Genomic DNA, 23,072 nt, shown 5'->3' with positions numbered 1-23,072 from the left:
CAAAATATGCCTTTTGGGATATTGATTTTAAATTATTAAGAAACAAAAGACTCAGAATCTTTGACCCTTCCCATTATCTATCTGCTTAAAGGAAGGGGCACATCACTTAGCCTTATCTTCTAAACTAAATGTGGCAAAGAAAGGAATTTAGCAAAGCCTGTTTGTTGGACTTGCCTCCATGTCCCATTATGATTGGGTGGCCCAGCGAGAATTTGTTTACATGTTTGCTCTTTCCGCCTCTTCCTGTAGATGACCTGCTTTCCACCTGAAATCCTAGACCCCTGCCTCCTTCTCCTTTGTCCAAAATGGCTTACAATCCTCAACTGTTCAATGCATCTTCCAGTCTCATTCTATGGCACCCCTGATGCAGTAAATTTTAGACATTTTCTCCTGTTAACCTGTTTCATGTTAATTTGATTATTAACCCAGCAAGAACTTAGAAAGTGGGAGGAAAAATTATTTTCCTCACATATGTCATATCCCCCAAGGGAACTTTCCAGCTAGGCTGGGGGTAGGGGAATCTCTCCTATCTCTGCCCAACAGCCTCAGCAAATTGTCCCCACCTTAACTGGCCTCTCCCCGCCTATTCTTAACTGCAAAAGCTGTGAGACCTGCCTCACATCTTTGCATACTGAAAATTTAAAAAAAAATAAAGGAAGGGATTAATAAAACTAATTAAGGTATAAGTAGGACCCTAGATCCAGCATGTGAGTAAATATCTCCGTGCTTACCACCCATAACTACAGCTTATAAGCCATAGTTTCACTTGTTGGTAAATAGCCAAGGGATCAAGTTTCCTTCCTAATCATTAAAACCACAGGAAAGAGAAAGCAAGCAAAATGCAGTCTTGCTTTTTAAATATTGTACTAAGACTGTATTTTATAATTTATTAAGAATCCACTCTATCCATAACAGGAAAGAGGTTAAAAAAAACTTATAGATCTACACAATAGAATAGTATTCGGTAATAACAAGGAAAAACTATTGATACACACAACGTGAATCTCCATTATGCTAATGGAAAATGGCAACCTCAAAAGATTATATACTGTAGGATCCTCTTATTATATGAAATCCAGGAAACGGCAAAACTAAAGGAAGGGGGAACGAATCAGTGGTTGCTTAATTTGGGTTAGAAGTGGAGGACAAGTTTAACTACAAAGGTGTAGCTCAGGGAATTTTGGGGGGTGATGGAACAATTCTGTATCCTGATTGAAGTGATAGTTACATAAATCTATGCGTATTAAAATAACTCATAGAACTGTACCCTCCCCCAAATAATGAATTTACTGTATGTAAATTGTGTTTAAAATTAATCTATAATAGGCTAAAGATAGTGTATTCAATAAATGGTGTTGGGAAAATTGGACAGATATGTGCAGGAAAAGGAAACTAGCCTACCTTCCTACACCACACACAAGAATAAATTCAGAATGGATTAAAGACTTAAATTTTAGACCCGAAATCACAAAAATCCTAGAAGAAAACATTAGCAGTAAAATCTCAGACATTTTTCACAGCAGTGTTTTATCTGATACATGTCCTCAGGCAAGGGAAACAAAAGAAAAAATAAACAAATGGGACTACATCAAACTAACAGGATTTTGCAGAGCAAAGGAAATCATCAACAAAAAAGAGTCAACCCACTGAACGGGAGAATATATTCATTGATACATGTGAATAGGGGTTAATACCCCAAATTTATAAAGAACTTATAAAACACCACCAAAATAAAAAGCAATCCAATTAAAAAATGGGCAGAGGCCCTGAATGGACACTTCTCCAAAGAGGCCATACAGATGGCCAATAGACATATGAAAAGATGCTCAATGTCACTAATTATCAAAGAAATGCAAATTCAAACCACAATGAGAAACCATCTCACACCTGTCAGAATGGCTATCATCAATAAATCAACAAACAAGTATTGGTGAGGATGTGGAGAAAAGGGAACACTTTTACACTGTGCGGGGGAATGCAGACTGGTGCAGCCACTGTGGAAAGCAGTATGGAGATGCCTCCAAAAATTAAAAATGGATCTACTTTTTCACCCAGTGATCCCTCTTCTGGGAATGTATCTGAAGAAACCCAAAACACTAATTTGAATGAACATAAGCACCCATTTGTTTGTTGCAGTGTTATTTACAGTCAGCAAGATATGGAAGCAGCCCAAGTGTCCATCAGCAGCTGAGTGGATAAAACAACTATGGGACATTTACACAAGAGACTACTACTTGGCCATAAAAAAGAAAAAATTTTACCCTTTGCAACAGCATGGATGGATCTGGAGCATGGAGAGTATTATGCTAAGTGAAATAAGCCAGTCAGAGAAACACAAATACCATATGATTTCACTCATATGTGGAATCTAATGAACAAACCGAACTAACAAGCAAAACCCAGACTGACTCATAGATACATGGCCAGAGGACAGCTAAGGGGGAAGGAGGTGAGGGGGTGGAAGGAGCAAGAGAAAAGGAAGAAGGACTCATGGACACGGACAACAGTGTGGTGGTTGTGGGGCAGGGGAAGGGGGGTTTAAGGAGGATAAATGGTAATGGAAAAAAATGTAAAAGAAAGTAAAAGAATCCACTGCATACACAACATAAACCCATTAGGTCTCTGACGGCCCTGAGACAATCTCCTTTCCTTCAACCACTTTATCAGTGGGGGACACGGGAACACGTGGTCTTGGAAGGCGAGTGTGAAAGTGAGGAAACACTGCTATATATGGTTTACGGGAAGTACATCACAACGGTGCCAAATTTAGCATGTTATCAACTGGAAACCATTTTGTAGAAAATTTCTTTATTATAGTGCAAATAATTTTCAGCAGTGACATAATAATGTAAGAACATATTATGCACATTTTACACCACACAGTAAATAAGAAAGTGTTTCTTTGAAAATATCCATCAGAGGAACATTATCTCTACATAATGCCGGAAAATGCCAAGGCTGTTTCTCTCAAGGCAATAGGGCTCCCTCCCTCTTTTTGGATATTTTCTTTTTAATATAAATGAAAAGATTTGCCATTTTAACAAATCACCATCAATTCTATGAGTGATCTGTTAGAGGGTTTTGAACTGAAGGTGGCAAGATTTGAAATGGGGTTTCAAATTAAAAAAAAAGAAAGAAAGAAAGAAAGAACTTTAAGACAATTCTGGGATAGCCCAGAAGTAGAAGTCACTTCTATTGACTTTTATGCAGATATGAACATTCACTCCAATTTTGATGCAGAAATGGACAGATTGTCTTAAGCCTGCCTTTTATTCCCCCAGAGCCTGACTGCTGTAACACTCCTTGGTTTTGGTCACATTGTGAAAGAGGGCTCTGGTCAGAAATAACTCCTTACATACCCAGATGCTTTTCTGTGAAGCTTTAAATTGCACTTTCTATCCTGAATTCCCACCATGGACCTCAGGTGCTGATGAGAGGGTGTGAACATTGTTTGAACATTGCTTCTGGTTTATAGCTAATGATCAGTACAGCTGGGTTAGGCCCCTGCTAATTTACCTGTATCTGAATCAAACTATCACACCATTTAGATTAATTCCAAGAGGCCTAACCAAGAGGTTCCCACTGACCTCATAGAGAAATGAAGGGTTAACAGCCTGTCTTTACACTAAGCTGCCTAAGGCTTGGCTGCTAATCAGTTAGCTGATAGGTGGAGAGTACAGAGCGTCAATTCCAATCAGTTACACTCGCACCTCCTCCAGTTTCTGCTGAATTATGCAGTGGGTGGGAATGGACGGCCACTCAAGGGAAACCTCCTGTGGAGGTCTTCCACCATAAGTAGAATCAAAACCCCTGCAGATATATTTCAGGATGCCCTCCAAGTTTCTCTACAAACACTCCTCAAAATCTAGTGGCTTTGTGAGCCATGAGAAGTTAACCACAGGCTTGAAAGTACCTGGAGCCACAGAACAGCCTCTTGGCTGAATATGGCTGATTAAGTCTGCTGGTCCATAAAGCTTTTCAATGCTCAGCCAGTCTTGTTTGGGTAAAGTATCTTCTTATATAACACAATGGAACTGTGCTAAACAGTTTCAAAGGTTAGAAGAATCCAAATATATCACCTATAAAAAAATTCGAAATTTTAGTTTTCTTTTTCTTAGACTTTGGTACTGAAACACTGTCTACATTCTCAACACATGAAACGACACGGCCATTTCAGTGCCTCTCCATGTTGTGTAAAAAAACTCAAAAGCAAAGCTGGGCAAGGACATGTCGTAAGACGCGGTATGCTGTACAAACAAAACCTAAATTATATATAAATACACCCCCTAGCACCCATTTCTCCCCATCCCCCCACTACCCGACCAAAGCAATGCCAAGGGTCTCTCCCTCCAGGGCCAGTGCGGTGGGAGAAGTTTAGCACCCAGGACTACCACCATCCCTTGACTCTCCAGGACACTGACAGTACTGCAGGCCCCCACTGGAGAGGCACTGCTGTCTGATCAGTTCCACAGGTGCAGGAAATCTCCTACAGTTTAACTGGGAGTGTTCACGCTGTTCGCTGGACTCAAAGACCTGGAGTTCTGGGGGTTAACCTTTCAGATAAACTAATTGGATCATTTCCTAATCTGGAGCCTGTCTTATCCTAGTATCTCAGCAGAGCCAACCAACAAAATAGGAAGCACCTTCCACTCTGAAGCTGCAAAGGCATTGCTTAGGGATACTGGTGAGGGTCACGTAATAAAAGTGATACAATGAGCTAACAGCATTAAGTTGATATAAATTATTTGCAAAGAAGTTATTTGGGGCCATTTGTTTCTGCTTTACACTGCATTCCAGTATCATTTTCATATTATCCCCTTAAAAGTTTATATAATAGTCATTTAAAAATTGTCTATGCAATCACCTCTCATATGTTGTCAATTAGTTTAATAGCAACTTAAGGAGCCATTATGTAAATCTAGGGAAAAGTAGCTAGAGTATTTTTAAAAAGCCAATACTGTGCTAATTCACAGTAAAGAGAAAAAGCAATGTAAATATAATTTTACATTAATTATCAATAACTCAAAAAGCAGTTTTACCAAAATGTTGGAAAGTCTTCCCAAAAGCACTTACAGCAATTTATATGCAGAGACCCGAAGGGTAGGGGTCTGGAGGACATGAGTTGATTCTTTCAGGTAGAAATCCACCTGTTTCATGACTGTGATACGTACTTTTCCCCGGGACCTAAGATATTTGTACATTCAAAAGTTCTTAACTTGCTGTTCTTGAGATATTAATCGTTCTCTAATACATACGTTGAGTATAAATAAATATGAGAAAGCTTTAAAAATCTGAATTAACATAATGCTATGCAAAAAAACGAAAACAAAAAAAGACAACCAAACAAACCTTGGACAACCTACATTCCATGTAAATACCCTGACTAAAATGTTGGTTGTGCTACGCGATTCCACTTCAGTGCAGAATGAGTTGACTTCGGTGTACCGTTTTTGTTGTTATTTCGTCTTTAGCACTTTTGTTTCTAAGCATCACCTTGCTTTGAAAAGATAACTTGCTACCAAATCACAAATCATCACAAATCCACTTCAGTTTAGTCTGAATAAACTCCAGCGTAAATGTATTACTTTGTTCTGGGAATAAGGGCTCGGTGTCTGTGTTCCGACAGCTTCTTAAGGGCAAACCTCAGTCGAAGTTGTCATTTTGGGTTTAAACTGCAAAGAAGAGACAGTAGAGCTTGCCTTTTGTTTTTGTTTCCTTTTTAAGTCTCCAGATGTTGCCAAGACACTTCTGCCAGACCAACAGTCAGAGAGCTGTGGCACCTGATCCTGTCTGAAATAGAGGTGCTTTAAACATCAGCCGAGCTTAGTGATCTGGAGGTCCCCGTTTATCTTTATGGTGTCAATTGCAGATAACGTATGAATGCGGTGGTAAAAATCAAAAAGTTGATGTCCATCCACAAACACTCTGAAACGTGGGTGCTCACAGAGAATTTCCACCTGGAAGAAATAAAATAATAACCTCAGTTCACAATTTCAATGAACCCTGCTGGGGAAAACAAACAGACAATGCTTCATTTTAGAGGAAGAAAGGCAACATCGTCAGTGGTTCTCACATGATGCGGTGCAGTGGAACCATACAGAAGCTTTGTTAGAACACAAGATTGCTGGGCTCCGCCCCTAAATTTTTCAGTTTAGTAGGTCTAGGATAAGATCTAAAAATCAACATTTCCACCAAGTTCCAAGGGGATGCTGCTTTTGCGGGGAGGAGGAAAACACTTTGTCAACCATTGCTCTACACTATTCAGTATCTTTTAAAAATTAAAAAATTGCTTATGCTTGAACATTTCTCCCTTCTCTTTGCACTCTAGAAAAGTGAAGGTAGCATAGCTTTATTTACATGGCACTTAATGCCTCCACTGTCATCCCCCTGAACAATCTACCCCACCTTCAGCGAAGACCCTCACAAGGCAGAACTGGTGCCTGTTAGTAGCATGTAATAACAGTGTAGACTCTCAAACCTGGTGAACACTAAAGCAGACAGGTTACACAGTAATTACCACTGGAGCAAGGATGTATAATTAACAAGGCTTTCTTAAGCCAAACAGAAATACTGATTCCATATGGTAAAAGCTTTTTCTTCCTCTTTGCATTAAGTAATTCGCCATAGAGTTTAATCACTGGTTCTGTGCTGTGTACTTATTAAAAGCATTGGTATTCACCATGCAAGGGGAGATTCCATATGTGATATTAGTCACATTTAATTCATATTGTTACTAAAATTATATCACCAAGAAGGGCTGACTTCATTTCAATTTTGTTGTTGGGGAGCATTATATTCCTCTTGGCAGTCAGCAGCTCTGTCTACTCACGCTCATGAGTTATGCATTAAGATTCATAATTAAGAAACTGTCACAGTCAAGAGGAGCCGAAGGGGCCATTACCATCCTACAGAAAGGGGAGGGCAGGGATAATGAGTAGGGGAGCCTACCCCAGACTATGATTAGAAGGGCAACAATCTCAATTCTATTACTGATGTGAAAAGTCATGGATTCTTATTCTGTCCCCCAGATTATAAGATGGGAAGAAAAATAATTACTTCTTCATAAGGCCCTTGTAAATTTCTAGATGAATAGCAACAAGTAGGTAGTTCTGGTTTATTAGGAGTATATGCAACACAGAGCCTTTAACTGAGTTGTTATTGTGATTTTTGTTAACCAGGAGTAACGTGGACAACTTCATCACCTGGCCTGACATTTCGGTAAATCCTTTCTTAACACATTACTGACTTGCATCTTTTATTTGGTGCTGTCCTTCATAGAGGAAGGTGCTAATGCAGCTTAACTGGATGGGAAGTTTGCGCGACGCTTCCAGCCCAGGAGATAGTGGGGAGCAAATCTATACTCATCCAGGCCCACAGGAAGAAATGTGTTAGCCACATACTCTGTGACAATGAAACAGACTGGGCTACTTAGCCCAGAGCGGGAAACAAAGTCAGAGCCAGGCCATGAGAAAATGAAATGATAGCCAGTATATTCTTTAAAAAGTCACAATCCATAAGGCTTAGTGCTACGTAAAGGTTGAGAAAAAATGCAGAAAATTAACATTTATTAACCAATCAGCTATATTGAGACAGGTATCTATTATATGCCTAGTCCTACGGTAAGCCCTACGTGGCAAAGTACTCTGAACAATCAGGACATGTAAATATGGATTTATTTACTGAATGTATTGGCTAAACAGGGCAAGAGCTTCTATGGCAAACACTAATCCACAACATCACACAGAGCTCTTTTGATCTTTTTTTCATCATCGGGTGACAAATTTCCTGAACATGCAAGAATTCTGGCTGCTTAAAGTCTTCTTGGCACACGTTAGAGGAGGAAAACATCATCACCCTGCCAGTGGTTGGAGCTGAAGCACTCGAGGTACTCACCCTGAATGGCTGGTCCGGGATGAATGGAAAGTAAGGGATTGCTGACTGTTCTTCACCCTTTTCGCCATTTATACAAGAATTTCTGAGCAGCTGCCGGTCTGTGAACACAGCTTTGAGTTCAATTGCCACATCAGCTGGAGGATCTTCCGAGTCACCACAAGTCAAGCTGATGGCAAAGCTGGTAAGAAAATATCTCATTTATTCAGGGTTGAATATAACAACATTTAACAATGACCCAACATTTTCTCCCTCTTCTCAGGGTTTGTCAGCTTTTGATTGGACACTACTCTTTACACAGGACGTTCGACTAGGTATGGAGAAGATTATGGTCAAACCAGTTATAGTATTTTGTTACATAAAGGAGGCTCTGGTGGTGTTGAAAATGGTAACAATCGGTATTTCAAATACCCCAAACCACCCACACATCTGTATCTTAATCCATTTCAGAATTCTCAAAAACTCCCCCAAAACTGACCAGGGGAAATAAAATCTTGTAAATTCGGTTCTCATTTATATTGATAGTTCCCGCTCCAAGCATCATGTTTAAAAACTATTAAAAAAATTCCTTTGGCCTCCCTAAGGGTCAAAGAGAAAATGATGTGGGCCTATATTTATAATCTCTGATATAAATAGCTGTCTGGAGAAATGATGGCTGGGATTCATACACATTCTTTTCATGGGAACATGGTACTTTCTTGGCACTTCCAACTAGCAACGCTGGCCACAGGGAGAGGAAGAGGAGGAGCAGTAAATAGGAGTGGGCAGGACCTTGTAACTGCCTGATAGCTCTGCCTTACCTCTCAGGGTTGAGGTCAACGATGCCCATCACTAACACCTTCTTGCCTGGTCTCATGCCCCCTTTAATATGCCCACAAAATGGAACTATCTGCAAAGGAGACGGGAAACAGGAAATTTACAGCCTGTAAGGGAAGAGCCAAGCCCTCAGATCCTGAGGTCCTGACCCACTAGAAAATGCAATTAGAAAGGAACAGGATGCAGGCAGAGACACAGCACAGAACAAAATCATTTACCAGTCGTGGGAAGTACACGTCGGCTTGAACTGGAGAGCTCAAGGAGTTGTTTAAATGTCCACCATCTAGTTTCTAAAAATAGAATCACACATATTGTCTTTCCAAAGGCTCTTGTTTTGGGGAGTGGGGGTGCGGAGTATGGGAGAGTGCCAGGAAGAACCTACACAGATCTGGAGGAATCCAACAACCTTTACAGAATACAGGCAGCGTCTGCTGATGCTGCCGCCTCACTGTCCATGGAATAACCGCATAAAACCCGTCCTTTCCAACTGGTAGCTAAGCCTCTGAAGATATCCAGACCCTTCAGATCTAGATCTAAATCAAGGTCGAGGCACACAGGGAAGCCGGAGCCCAGCACGGAAGAAGGACAGGCCCCTCTCCAACCGCAAACGCATCCGCACCCGCTGTCTCACAGGCCTGTTCTCCGGGACGTGGCTGGAGTGGATCGGCTGCGCTCAACTTCTCCCGGGAGCAGCAGGCAAGGACCCATTTCCAAGGGGGAATCCCCAGTCGGGGACGGACGCGGGGCGCGCGCCCCGACACACTCACGCACGCGCACCCACACACGTGCAACGTGCACACACCTGGCTGGGGGCTGCACGGCGCGAAGGAGGCTGTTAGCCCCATCCTGCCCCCCAAACACCCTCGCCGCCAGTGGCGCCCCCAGCTCTACCCGGGGCGCCCCTCCCGCTCCCACGCCGGCCGCGCACAAGGGCTCTTGCTAACAGGTACCGGGGCGCCTTCCCACGCTGGGGGCGCCAGGCTGGGCCTCAGTTTCTCTCCGCCACAGCTCGACTGGAGCAGGCGGCGCGGCTTAGGGGACCTCAAGAAGGAGGCGCCTTGCGTGCTCCCGGCCACACTCACCACTACGGCATCACTGTCGGCCACCGATCCCGCCATCTTCTTGCAGAGCGCGGCGGGCTGCACGGCTGGAGGCCGGGTGTCCGGGGACTAGAGACTCCGCGAGCCGACAGAGATCCCGGGGTTCTCCTGCGCCGGGCGGGGGCGCGGGTCCGAGAATGGCTCGGGCGCGCGCGCACACACACGGACGCGCGCGGGCGCGCGCCTGGGCCCCACGCCGACCCGGTAGGCAGGCCGGAGAGGTGGGGGAGGGGAGTTGGAGGCGGCGCCCGCCAGGAGGTCGGAGGTGGCCGCAGCTGCCCTGACCGCAGCTGAAGAGTCGGGCTGACTTCTGCCTCAGGGTGCTGCTGTCGCCGCCCGAAGAAGAAGGGTGACAAGGGCTGCACCGTGCCGGCCCTGGGCGGCATTTAAAAGCCGCAGGGGCCCAGCTTGGGAACCGGGAACAGGGCGGGGACCCAGCTAGGCTGCCGCGGCTTGCTCAGCTAGCCCTGCCCCTCGGCCATTGGACGGTGGCAGGAGGCTAGGGCGGGAGGGACGGGCCTGTTCGGGTAGAGGTGCGTGGGGGTGCGAGGGCCAAGTCAGCCCTCCCGGGAGTGAGGGTGGGTGGGGCTGGCGTGGGGATGGGGAAGTGAGGGAACTTACCAGGTGACAGGTGCTTGTGACATCCCCGCCCCTCCCTAACAGCCAACCCCCTTCTTCTCCGGCTGTGTCCTGGGGCAGGTGGGGCAGTGGAGGCCGAGGTCTATCGAAGACTAGAGGTGGGGGTGTTATTCCAGAGCTCCAGATTTCTTTCAGAGAATTAAAAAAAAAAAAAAAGTGAGAGGAAAGACCCTTTGGGCTCTCTAGGGTGGAAAGATAATGAAAGGTCTGTAGGCTTGCAAAAGTAAATATTTGGCCTAAGAGCCAGAGGCAGAGGGGCTTCACGCTGGGCACCTTCATATCCCAGGAGATGAGATACAGAGCGGACATCCCTCTCCTGTGGAAGGAGGGGCAAGCCTGGGGATCCCTGAAGGCTCTTTCAGGCAGGGGTCTGGCTAAGTCTTACCAAAATGAACTGGGCACAGCGACTGTCCTCAAAGAGCCCTCTATGTGGGCCCTGTTTTTTACAGGACACCTGCCCAGTGTAGGATAATAAACTTGTCACTGAAAATCTTTGTGGAGTAATTTCCAGGGGGTGCACCCTTCTTTATTCCAAGGCACAAATTCCTTTATGGCCATTCCACATTAGTATGATTATGTAACTTCTCAGATAAAGCTGTATCAACATACCTAATGGTGACGTCTCGGCTTAAACATTCCAATATGTAGAATCATCAGGGTGTTTTACACTAATAAGTAGAGAGCACGTGTGACCTACTGCAATCCCAGAGGGGCCCTGCCAGCCGCTGTTGCTGGCTGTGTGGCCTGGAACATCACTGCGGCTTTTGTGTCTTAGCTTTCCCTTTATGGACCAGAGCTAATTGTGGTAATCTCAGTAGAGTAGGGAGAATTACCTGCACACGCTTGTAAGCCACAGTCATCTGTGTGTTTTCTGAATTAGGCACTGAAGTGCTACACAGTTGTGGCTCACAGTTTTGCTCTTGTTTACCAATCTTAGCTCAAAATCACACTTAATTGATTACTTTAAAAATATTAGGCAGCTATAGAAAACTATTGAAATTTTAAAGTGTACTTCGGTATATCTCAATTTCTGAGAGCCTGGTGTCATTGAAGTTGTCATTAGCTAAGCTAAGAGTGGCACAGTACATCATGATGGTTAAAGAGTGTGTGTCGTGGGTTCAAATCCTGGCTCTGCCATTGACTAGCTAGGTGATTTGAGGCAAGTTACTAAACTTCCTCGTGAGTCAGTCTCTTCTTCTTGGAACCAGAGGCAACAGTGATGGCGGTGAAGGTACTGCTTCTCTCACTTATTGGGGAGATTAAGTTGGGTCCTGTACCTTCCTTGGAGTAGTACCTGACACATAGTAAGCACTTACTACAAAAATATTAAGTGTCTGCCATGTGCCAGGCACTGGGGGTCCATCTGGGACGTTTTTGGTTGAGTTTACATTTGAGTGGGGGAAAGTAGTCAATAAATAAATAAATATATAATATGTCAACCGGTAAAAAGTTTTAGATAGAAGAGTAAAGCTGGTAAGGTGGGAGAGAGAGAGAGACAGTGGAGCATAGGGTGGGCAGGGAGGCCACCTATGGAAAAGTGATGTTTGAGAAGATCCCTAAAGGGAGGGAAGGGGTCATTTGGAAGTCTGGAAGAAGTTGCTGGCAGAGGGAACTACAACGGCCAAGTCCCCAGGGTGAAATGTATGAAGAAAGTGTTGGGTGCCGCTGGGGTGCAATGACTGGAGAGATAAGTAATTGGAAATGGAATAGGCTATGCAGGTCATGTGGGGACCAGCTTTTACTCAGGAGAGCTGGGAAGACATTGGAGGCTTCTCAGCAAAGGAGTGCCATAGTTTGCCTTCTGTCATATACGCATGCCTCCCCCTGGCTGCTGCGTAGACTGGCCTGCCTTTGTGGGCAGGGTGATGTGTAGAAGACAGGGCAGAATCAGGCCTTAGGAGGCTCGGGCACAGTCCAAGTGAGATATAATGGTGGCTTCGACATGGTGGAAGTGGTGAAGATGTGAGAAGCCACGGGCCCTTGGTAAGTCTTAGCGATTGTCACTAGGTGGCTTTGAAAGTTCATGTTGACTTCTAAGCCTCAGTTTCCTCACCACACAACTAAGGGTTGGGCTTGTTCATCATTCCTTCTTGGCTCTTACGAAGTTCTGCCAGTTTCTGAAGAGCTATGTAAGTAGCATCTACATTTAAGTGGGTTTGAGAGTAGATGCTGCTGAAAGAAAATAATCTTGGGTTCAATCTTTTGGTAAATGGTTTTGTGGGGTGAAGAATAACCCTTTGGTTTATTTTATAAAGGGATTTAAAGATATCTGGATTGCTTCAATGAGTTTCTTACATTTTGGGAATATAAAGAGTAGAATATAAAATACTTAACCTGCCCAGAATATTTTAATATGGAAAATTGCCTTTTATTCCAAAAATGCTCCATTTCTTCTCAATCTATGGAATGGTTCATTTTGGAAATGGAGAGCAGGGTGAAAGCCTAAATGAATTTTTTGTTAAAATTAAAGCTAAACAGAGTCAAACTACCCTTTTACAGGGAGAAAGTCATTAGCAAATTAATGAATTATAGAACTTAAAATCACTTTCCTAGTTGTACAGTGATGGATAGACAAACTTTGCTCTGTGCTTCAATTACAGGCATTTGTGTCTAAAAACAGTCACCAAGACTGTGACCCTTTTATGACATGCAGCAGTATAATTTCAGTGGACTGCATTGCTACTGGAAGCTGCTAAAAAGGCCAAAGAAGGGGGAGAGCAGTCAAATAGACGACTAGCGCTAAAAAAGGAAGCATAAGTAGGTTTTTCAAAATAGACTTTGCCAAATGACTTTCCCAGATAGCAAGAGTAGATCATTTCCTTTTTCCTTCCTATTTAATGTTTTATTCAAACATATACATGCAGAATTTCTTATTTGGGGAGGAGACTAGAGTACTGACATCGATTCTGAAGCCATTCTGTGAGTATTGCTGTGTGCTATGGTACCATGGACCAAAAAAGAGATACTTGAAAATGCACAAGTCTTGTCCCTGAGAAGCTTACAATTCACTCTGGCGACCGAGGCAGAAGGTAGCAGTGGGTAAAATAATAAAGGCCTCGGACCTATAGCCCTAGCACCTGGGGGGTGGGGGTGGAGAAGGATTCACTCCCATTTGGAGCACTAAGTCAGCTTTCTGGTGGAGACAGCATATCTCTGACCACATGCATACCAGTAACTTCCAGAAAACCCACAAAAGCAAGTCTTCGAAGACCACATTGCAGCTCTGTTCATGGTCTGAATTCTAAACCTATTCTTCTCTTGACCTGGCAACCAGCTGAGCCCTGTTCCCAGAGGCTGCCTTTTGTCTCTTGCACAGGTCCAGGTAGACTTGGGCCTCCTCCCCTCGTACTGTCACTGTCTTCTTAGGCTTCCACTGGGACCTTATTCGCTAGGCCTGGCTTTGACCTTCAGACCTCTTGCTTTCTATCTGTGTGTATATACACATGGGCTAGAGCTGGAGTTCTCAAACTCAGCAATATTGACGTTATAGGCTGGGAAATCCTTTGTTGTGGGGGCTGTCCTGTATCTTATGGGATGTTGAGCACTAGATGCCAGTAGTATCCCCGCTTCTCAGTGTGACAACTTAGAAAGTCCTCCGAAATTAACAAATGCCGGGGGTGGGGGAGGGCAAAGAACCAGTTACTCCCATTATTCATGTTTATACATATGGCATGAAATTTATTCAGTCTAATCTAGAGTAGAAGCCTGCACATGAGAAACCCCTTCCTTTTTATTGGCAAGTCATCGTTTCCTGACGCAACACGAGCACCTCACAAACATTCCACAAAGAATTCCTAGAGTGAAGGAGGACCTTGGATGTAATGCCTTTGTAATATTGAGAAATTTGTGTTAATTTTGCATTCTGTTCCACAATATCGCCGTGTTTATTTTTGGTAAGAACATAATGTACTCTCCACACCCATAAATACAGTAAAATTAAAGCTTCCCAAATGTTTACCTTCTTTATCCTGTGGTTTGATTCGCTCCCCAGCCCAGACCCCAAAGGGTGGGTGTAGTACACTTTGAGGAACAGGGTACTGCACGGTTTTATAGGCCAGCCAGGCTTTCAGCTTTCTGTAATTATTTTTGTCAGGCCAGTCTCTGCTCATGATAAACATTCATGTAGGCCACAAAATATACACACTCAGCACTCTTTTGTTTACCTCGTTAGGTAGGAGGGTAAACATTTATCAAACTATTTTCCTATCTTTCAATTCATGATTACAGTTCTTAATTATTTTAGGAACAATGGTCATGGTTATCAAATCATTATGTTGGACACACACAAAAATTGTGTTGTAGCAAAGTAATTAGGGGACAACCATAAAACTTGGCAGTCAATGCCAGCTCCTAACATTTCATTATTTTCCGTTTATTTCTGAGGAAACTAGAACCAGCCTCCTGCTTGTGTTTTAATTACCTAGTGCAGGAAGGATTGATTTCAGAAAACCTCCACACTGAAGAATAATGAGCCTATTCCCAGGAGGAGTTCAAGGCTTCAAAGGCATGTGCTGCTTCCTGCCCCAGGGATGTCACTGTGGGCCCATTAGCGTGTCGGAGACAGCGACCAAGTGCACCCCCTCCGGAGAAAGCTCACTCCTGGGAAAGGTAACGAGAACCCTCGATGACAGGGAAGCAGAAAGCGTTCTGCTCAGCTCAGGGTAACAGAAAGGACACTGCTTCCAGCTTTCGGAACGGGCGGCATGAATGAAAGATATTTTAAGATTCTTTCCAGCAGAGCTTTTCGCGTCTACTGAGAGCCAAGCTGTCTTTCTTCTGCACCTTCTCTCCAGCCTCACCTTTCGGGATTCCAAGAGGCGGGTCTGTTCTTCTACCTGTCTTTTGTCAATAAGGAATGCGACAGGTCTGGATGGCGGTGCCCCAGGCCTAATTTCATTTTTCTCATTATCCATGATGTTTCTATTTTCATTTGCTGCTTTATAGTTCTCCTTTTTATTGCCTCCATGATTTTATTTTCTTGTTGTTTAGTGGCATAAAGGGTTTCTTAGTTTTGTAGTTTTAGGGAAACTTGCTGGGTAGAAGGAGACCAAGACTGGATCTAAGAGTCATGTGGAAATCCTGACTAACGCGGAGGAAAGCTCAGGAGGCATGCTGCCAGGTGCTCATTCGACTTTCAGAGGAATCACGTTTGCGTGACTTAAAGGAGAACTACACAAGTCGGGATGAGCACCACACGGCTTTGGCGCAAATCACTAGCTGGAGAGACCTGGGATTTAAACCTGGCATCCAAATTTGACGAACCAAAGTGATAGATAAAGCAGACTTTATTTATTTTACTTTCTTTAAAAACAACAACAACCATACACACACTTGAACTTAAAGTATTTGCCCTCCTTTTAGACATGAGTTTTTAAGGAGTATCTCATATTATATATTCCTCCCTGTACACTACCTCTTCCATCTAACAATACTCAGAATGAATGGGTCCAGGAGCTCCCCCACCAACATGCAACATAGCCCAGAAAATAGAAATGAAGTGTTCTGAATTCAGAGGCTGGTTCCAGTCCACCTTCAATCAGATCACATTTTCCATCTAAATTTAGTTTATCTGATATGTGTTGATTTTAGACCTGAATTGTTTAAGTGATTAATTTATCTCAGAGAGAAAGATTAAGTGAAGAGTTAAAGAAATGTTTTAAATTGCAGAAGAAGTTCAAATAGCAGTCTATATTAATTAAAGTTATTACATTTCATTCATTCATGACTTTGGTCTTGCTTGGCTCGGTGCTGCTTCCAAACCTATGAATTAGTTGGCATTCTATAAATTCAGGAGGTTTTGGCTGGGCACGACTTTTCCAGATTGCCTGGGGTGTGTGTGTGTGTGTGTGTGTGTGTGTGTGTGTGTGAGAGAGAGAGAGAGAGAGTGAGAGAGAGAGAGAGAGAGAGGGAGGTGGGGGAGAGGGAAAGCAGGGCAGAGTGGGGAGGGAGGGAAAAGGCAATACTCATTTTAATTACCGGGAATCAACAAAGGTAACTTGGGGAGAGGAAGCAAAGTAGCTGCCTGTGCTTGTTTTTGATTCCATTGATTTAATGTCAGGGAAAGCTCCATCAAGAGAAGAGAGGAAACACGTCTTTTTTTTTTTTTTTTTTTTTTGAGATGACTGAGGCAGAGATTTAGTATCTATCCTTTAAACCTTTCTCTGCTAACAGTTGCTGTCTTTGACACCAGTTTGGAATCTCCCCACACATAGCTGGACTCCTAGCTCGTACATCAGTTGCATGGCACTTAATGATCCGAAATAGCTCATTTCCCCCAGTAATCCCAGCTTTTCTCCTGGACAGGTTGGCCTGCTTCACTTCTGTCTCTTCAGCGTCCTCCCTACCCTTCCATTAGCTCTGGACTCTCCTCCATACTTATGTTTGGTGAATCAGTTCTCAACCCGAAAGAGAAAATTAAAAACAAACATGTCCTTTCTACCTATGGCCCTTTGGCAGGAGTTCCTGTCTTTAACGAGGCCAGTATTCACTCTTGTCTTTTTAGTCACCATTGACAGACTTGATGCCACAGCCAGGACAGACCAAAGAGTGAGTGTCATCCCATTTCAAGCCAAAGTGAGATAGCTGACAATTATTCTAGAGAAGTTACAACTAAGAAGAGAGGATGGGTAGAATTTCTGAGTACGGGCAAAAAGGGTGTTTTTTCAGGTCTAGTGGTAGTTTTATTGATGTACAATGTTGTTTATCCTTAGTGCCCTGATAGCCACCCATGAAACATCCACAGGTTGACCCAAAAGCCCTTAGAAATTTTTACATAATGTTAACATAGAATATCACCCAGGAGTCTGTGAGTGCCCACATCTTTTAGTAAATTGTAATTTAGTTCCCTTCTTCAATACTGAGCTTGTGTTTAGTCAGTGTGATCTTTTAAAAACATAAATTGTGTGATGTCAACCCTCCTTGGAACCATTTTGTGGTTCTCATTGTATTTATAATGAAACCCTAATTTCTTTTCATGACTTTTAAGGCCCTCCATGATCTGGCCCTATCTCTTCAGCTTCACCTGGGTGCCACACCCTCCCTGGCTGACTACTCTTCAGCCAAGACCAGCCGCTCTGGTGTTCTTCCAACAGCCAAGCACACTCATTTCATTTGCTGTTCCTCCTGCCTGGAACATGGTTCCCCAGGCACTTTTCTGGTTTTTCATCCTTAAATTCTTAACTCAAATGTCACCTCCTGCGAGAGGCCTTTTTAAATGTAGGCCCTAGTCTGGGCTCTTTACTGTGGAGTCATCTTCTCCACGGTATTTATCTCATCTTAAATTGTTCTGTTTATTACCTGGTGTGGCCTTTCCTCGCCAGAGGGTAAGATCCTTGAGAGGGGGAGCTTGCCTTTCTTCTTGGCAGCTGTGAGAAGTGAGGACTTACTGACTGAATGAGTGAGTGAATGAATGAACTGATGAATAACGCCCAGCCACAGATCTGTAGAGGAAGAGCTGTTGGGGAGTCCTCTCATGTCCCTCCTTTACTCAGCCTGACAATAGTCAGTCCTCCTTGGGTTGACATGTGACGACTGAGAAGTCTGGATTGTAGATGCCATAGGGGTTACATGTAAGTTCATGTTAAACAACAGTCAAAGTTGTTGAACCTAAATTTACAATGTTAGAAAATACCCTTGTAAGTGATGAAAATTGAATTGGTAAGATAAGCACAGAAAAGATAAAGGTGGGGAAAAAAGCTCAAAGCACAAGTATAGCAATACAATAGCTGTATTAGTGGTATTATTGTTTCCCCACCCTGAGTAGTAGGCTCTGAGGCTCTTTGAAGTAACCTGATATTGAACATTAAGAGGGATGAGCAATGAAGGTGCTGTCTTTCCAGGTTACTTCTTTAATCTTACTTAACTAGCACTTACATAGTGCTCATTATGCTCCAGGTACGTCTCTGAATACTTGACAATGCCTTCGCAAGTTAGGTTCCCTGGAAGCAGTAGTTGAGACAGAGGTTGAGGTGTTTATTAGGGACTAACGATGCCTTTGAAGAGAAGGGAGAGAAAGGAGGAAAAGTTGATCTGCAATACCGGCTCAGCAAAGCCTCTCTGCCGACCTGGCAGGAAGCTGCAGATAAGTGCTGCTTGACAGGGTGTCTGCATCAGACCGGAATGGCCCACTTTTATACACCCGCCTTGCTCAGTCACCAATCACAGGCGTCCCCAGGAAGGGCATGGCCTCCTCGGGCCAAGCAGCTCTCTGCAGCTGAGACAGACTGGAGTTGCCCAGGGCTGGAGTTCATCTGCTGACCATCCTCCTGGCAGCTGAGAAGCACATCTCTCTGTCTACTCAAATACTAACTCATTTAACTGTCATGACAACCTTATGAGGCAGGTTCTTTTATAAGTCCCATTTTACAGAAAGAAAACTGTGCGTGGAGAAATTGGGTAATTTGCCCGTCCTGGGTCAGTAGCAGCAGAGCTGAGATTTCACCCAGGCAGTGTGGTTCCGGAATGAGAGCTCTTAACTTGTCAGCTTTGCTGTGTTAGCTATTACTTCGTAGAGAGAGTTGAGGATAGCCTGATAATAATAACAAAAACAATATTGGCATTGCACTTTGACATTGTAAAGTGCTTTCACGTTAGTGTTTTAGTTTTTTATTTAGTTCTTATGAAAGTGATATGTACAAGTGTGTGTGTAAGCCTCACTTTGTATTGGCATATTTATTAAGCATAATACCAAAAGGTGATAATTTGGGGTTGTCTACTGCCTTCAAATATTAACCCTGCCTGTAAATATTTAAGAATCAGGACTAGATGCTGAGGGGCAATGACTGTGCTTGAATTCCTGCACAGGAAGAAGGAAAGGCCCCATCGGAGTTTAGGGAAGGAGTGAGTAGGTGGAAGAAAGACTACAAAATGCAGGGAAAGGCCTACCAGTTCTGTGCTCTGCAAGTCACAAGAGTGAGATATCAGATAAAAGGGCCCGTGAGGGCAAAGCAGGTGGCACCTTGGGAAAAGGGTAAAAAGAAGGAGAAGAGGGTTCAGCAGGTGTGAGCAGGGTGGGCCCTGGGCACTCTTCAGAGGTTCTCTAAGGTAGTACAACACTGTGGCGGACCAGGAGGGCACAAGAGAAGGTGAACGATCGGGATCTGGGCATCTCCTCAAAGGGAAATGTGTGGACTTGGACAGAGGTGGGGAGGAAAGAGGAAACCCAGTGAGAACAGAGCATTGTTTCATCACCATTTTGGAACTATATATTTTTTAAAAATTAGATTTCTTGTTTCTAAAGACCAGGCTTAGGTAAGGAGGTAATCCAAGGATAGCAAGTTTAAAATTTTTTTTTTTAATCCTCACCCTCTGTTTATTGAGGCTGTTTATTGATTTTAGAGAGAGGAAGGGAGAGAGAAAGAAATATCGATGTGAGAGAGAAACAGTGAGCAGTTGCTTTCCCTACGTGCCCGACTGGGGCTCGAATCTGTAACCTAGGTATGTGCCCTGACCGATCTGGTGTATGGGCCAAAGCTCCAACCAGCCGAGGCACCCAGCCAGGGCCAAGGATGACGAGTGTTATTTTTGGATGATTCAGAATACACATTTTCCCATTTTGCAATTCTATTTTTGTCTAGAAGAGATCATGCAAGAGAAGTCATTATCTTTAAGAGCTTTAGCTCCGGTGGGACTCACTGGTTGCACATTCCTTTTCTGGAGTTTGGTGAAATCCCCTCTTTGAGCCCAATTGAGAAATTCTGTTTTAACCCCGTACTACTTTATTTGTATATGAAAACACGGTTCAAAGGCTGAAACGAAACCTTGGTAGGAAGTGCTGTCTGCAAAAATAGTACGCAGGGATAAAATTCAGCAACATGACACGTAAACTTCCCAGCAGACCAAATGTGTCCGGTGAGTTAGAGGGATTAAAGGATTCTACTTGGGATCTGAATAAAGGTCATTCTTGCTACTGAACGGATTATGTCACTGTCACTGACCCTTATGTTAACAGGTTCTTTCCCTTGTCACAGACTCCGTCACATTCTCTTATGGGTATTTCAACACAATTTGCCCATATTCATGCCACATAAAGCCGTCTTAGAAACTTGCCCTATAAACCCACAGAATAACAATACTCTAAATAATTCACACAGCAAAGCAAATACGCAGACGTTAGAATCTAATTTACAACTACAAGAGAACTCATGATGCAGACTTCAGAGTAGATACTTAAACTGATTTATTACACTAAACCAAATGGAGAGAATGTGAAGAGAATGTATTCATGTATCTGGAACGTAGAATGTTTTAATGCCATCCTCTTGAAAATGAGCATGGTTTCAGAGAAACACAGCTGTTTCCTGGAGTAAATGGTTTGTATTTGGAGTGGGAGATCAACAAATTTTTTATGAACTCTAGGATTCTACTGAAGACTCTTTTCCTAAACATGACGGGCTTATGAAAGCAGAAGCAGGGATAAATATGGAGGGTCACTGTCTAGCAGTAGGGAGCGGAGCAATGCTAGAAGGGAGAGGAGGTATCTTGGAACCCTTCAGACACCCTAATGACCCATTGCCAATTCTGACCTGCCTTTCCGCAGTCACTTTTCAGCTGGTCTTAGTGCATGGACCCAGTGAAATGAGCCTTATTGCAGAAAGCACTCAAAAGGTGGGTTGCTTCAGGACTTTGAGGTGCCTACGTTCAATCCTTAGACACTGCCTTTGGAAGCCACCTTGACTTCTAGGAAATTTGTCTCTTCCAAGATTTGGTATCAAAAAATGTACTGTTTCGTAGAATGCTATGAGCAACAGAAAAATCAGGCACGTTCTTATGAAAAAATCAAAGCACTTGAGGACTTAGAAGTGACATTTCTGGAAGATAGGGTATGCACATCTAATAGTTTTAGAGATGCTGCTAGCTTTCTGTCCAGAGTGGCTGGGCCAATTAAATACATTTTTCCATTCCCATATGTGATGTACCTCCACAAAGCTGAACCAACCCTGGGACAAACTCATTTTCAAAAAGGCAACATCCAAGTCACTAAAATTTAATCTCTAGAAGATGTTTGGTCCCCGATGGATCTAAGATGAATTTGATGGGCACTTGATATAGGTGGACCCTTGTCCCTGTGCCTCTCCCCTGTGATGCAAGCCACACACATATTCATCATCCTGGTGGTGTCCTAGAGTTAACTGTACACTTCTTCCATGAGATGACATTCAAGCCACACGAAGACAGCAGGTCAGTGAGGGCTGGAGGAGAAAGTGAGCCTGGCTCATAAAACCAAGAGGCACTTACAATTTAACAAGATTAACAAGTGCTGTTGAAAAGAGCTACCCGGCCTGAGTCACATGGGAAGGATGCCAGCTCAGTTCTCTTGGTGTTGCTGTCACATGACACTATGGAAAGCTCTGGAAAGTCTTGCCTGAAATAGCAATAAAGTTTTTTGGAAAATGATTGTGTCTTTAATGATTATTGCCCTTGCACCTTTATGGAAGGAATGTGTCATTCTTTTTAACTGTTTTTTGTTGTTAACATTTCTTTTGTTTGCCTTATTGGTAAGATCAAGTCTGAAGCCGTGCAGGTTTTAAAACCCAAGTCATTAAATATAAAGTAAACTTGCACTGCGGTCTTTTGGAAAAACTTCAACTAAAAAACGTGGATTCAGCACCAGCAAGCTGAGGAAGACAATCCTTCCCTCTTCAGGCTGTATGGAAAGGCATGAATTAATGGGATTCTCTAAACTACTCATCCCTCAAATGTCTTTCAGTGTTTTTGTCCAGGGGCAACAGCAGTTCTCCAAGACCAGTTTTTATGACAACTGCAGTTTTCAGAACACATCATTATTTATAACTCATATGCTGAAAGTTGGCTTTAAATGCTTAATAACTAGGAGATCTCAGGGATATTGGGCAATCCCTCAGTAAGCAATTTGTTAAGTGCTGTATGTGTAAAAGGAACTCTCAAAGTTACGCTAGATATATATGTACGTTGCAGTACAGGCAGGCAAACAGAGCACAGATATTTGGTTAGATGCCTGATTTTGGAGTGACATCCATACAGAAGCTATCAGGGCTCTCTGCCTGCCAGGGCAGGTAGACGTGTTTCTATTATGTCAGACACTTCCAGCTGATTACCTATTACCCAATGCCCCCTTCGTCCCTACAAACAGAACCTATTTTGGGGTAAGTGGCTACTCGCCAGCTATAAAGCTCTATTCCCTCAGACTTTCTTGTTCAAGAAAGTAGTCATGTAACATAGTTCTGGCCAATGAAATTTAAATGGAAGCCTGGAGGATGAGGCTTTCAGAAAAGCCACTGTTTTCCCCATAAAAAGCTGGCCTGTGCCTTTTGATCTTTGGTCTTCCTCCTTTGTTCTTAGTGAAACGTGGACATAGTGAGGGCAGAAGCTGCATGCGCATGATGGCAGGGCAGGAAATTGGGAGGAATGTGGTCCTTGATGGTCCTTGATGAGGATCCTTGAATGGCTGTCCCTGGGTGGCCACCTTCACAATTTTCATGCAAGGGAAATAAGCTATTTTTTTAGCTACTAGAGTCAGGTTTCTATTTCATGCAACCAAATCACTTATGCACATTGCCTAATTTCCTCAGAGTGGGGTGCTTACCTAAGGACCCTCGGTTCTAAACTAAAGTGCCTTAATTGCCCCAAGAAGTAACTGCACTTAAGGTT

The 23,072-nt window shown here is 43.4% G+C and overlaps 1 protein-coding gene across 1 annotated transcript; it reads right to left on the bottom strand.

Moving 5' to 3' along the window:
• Window positions 1-1,489: 1,489 nt before the first annotated feature.
• LGALSL (galectin like) lies at window positions 1,490-10,252 on the bottom strand. Its single transcript, XM_024552724.4, has 5 exons — window positions 9,789-10,252; window positions 8,925-8,996; window positions 8,691-8,779; window positions 7,894-8,071; window positions 1,490-5,957 (listed from the first exon to the last, which is right to left on the bottom strand). Exons 1-5 carry the CDS (start codon window positions 9,822-9,824, stop codon window positions 5,814-5,816), a joined length of 519 nt encoding a protein of 172 aa, XP_024408492.1. The 5' UTR covers window positions 9,825-10,252; the 3' UTR covers window positions 1,490-5,813.
• Between the last annotated feature and the right edge of the window lie 12,820 nt (window positions 10,253-23,072).

The sequence above is a fragment of the Desmodus rotundus genome, chromosome 5 (assembly GCF_022682495.2).
Source record: "Desmodus rotundus isolate HL8 chromosome 5, HLdesRot8A.1, whole genome shotgun sequence".
Taxonomy (NCBI): Eukaryota; Metazoa; Chordata; class Mammalia; order Chiroptera; family Phyllostomidae; genus Desmodus; species Desmodus rotundus.
This window is presented reverse-complemented; position numbering and strand designations above follow the sequence as displayed.

Bases quoted from the DNA above. Each gene is read 5' to 3' on its own strand.
- LGALSL (XM_024552724.4), bottom strand. From the start codon at position 9,824: ATGGCGGGATCGGTGGCCGACAGTGATGCCGTAGTG. The intron at 8,780-8,924 runs GTAAATGATTTT...TCTCCTTTGCAG, and splicing joins ACGTGTACTTCCCACGACTG to ATAGTTCCATTTTGTGGGCA. The intron at 5,958-7,893 runs GTGAGTACCTCG...TATTTCTTCCAG, and splicing joins TCCCGGACCAGCCATTCAGG to GTGGAAATTCTCTGTGAGCA.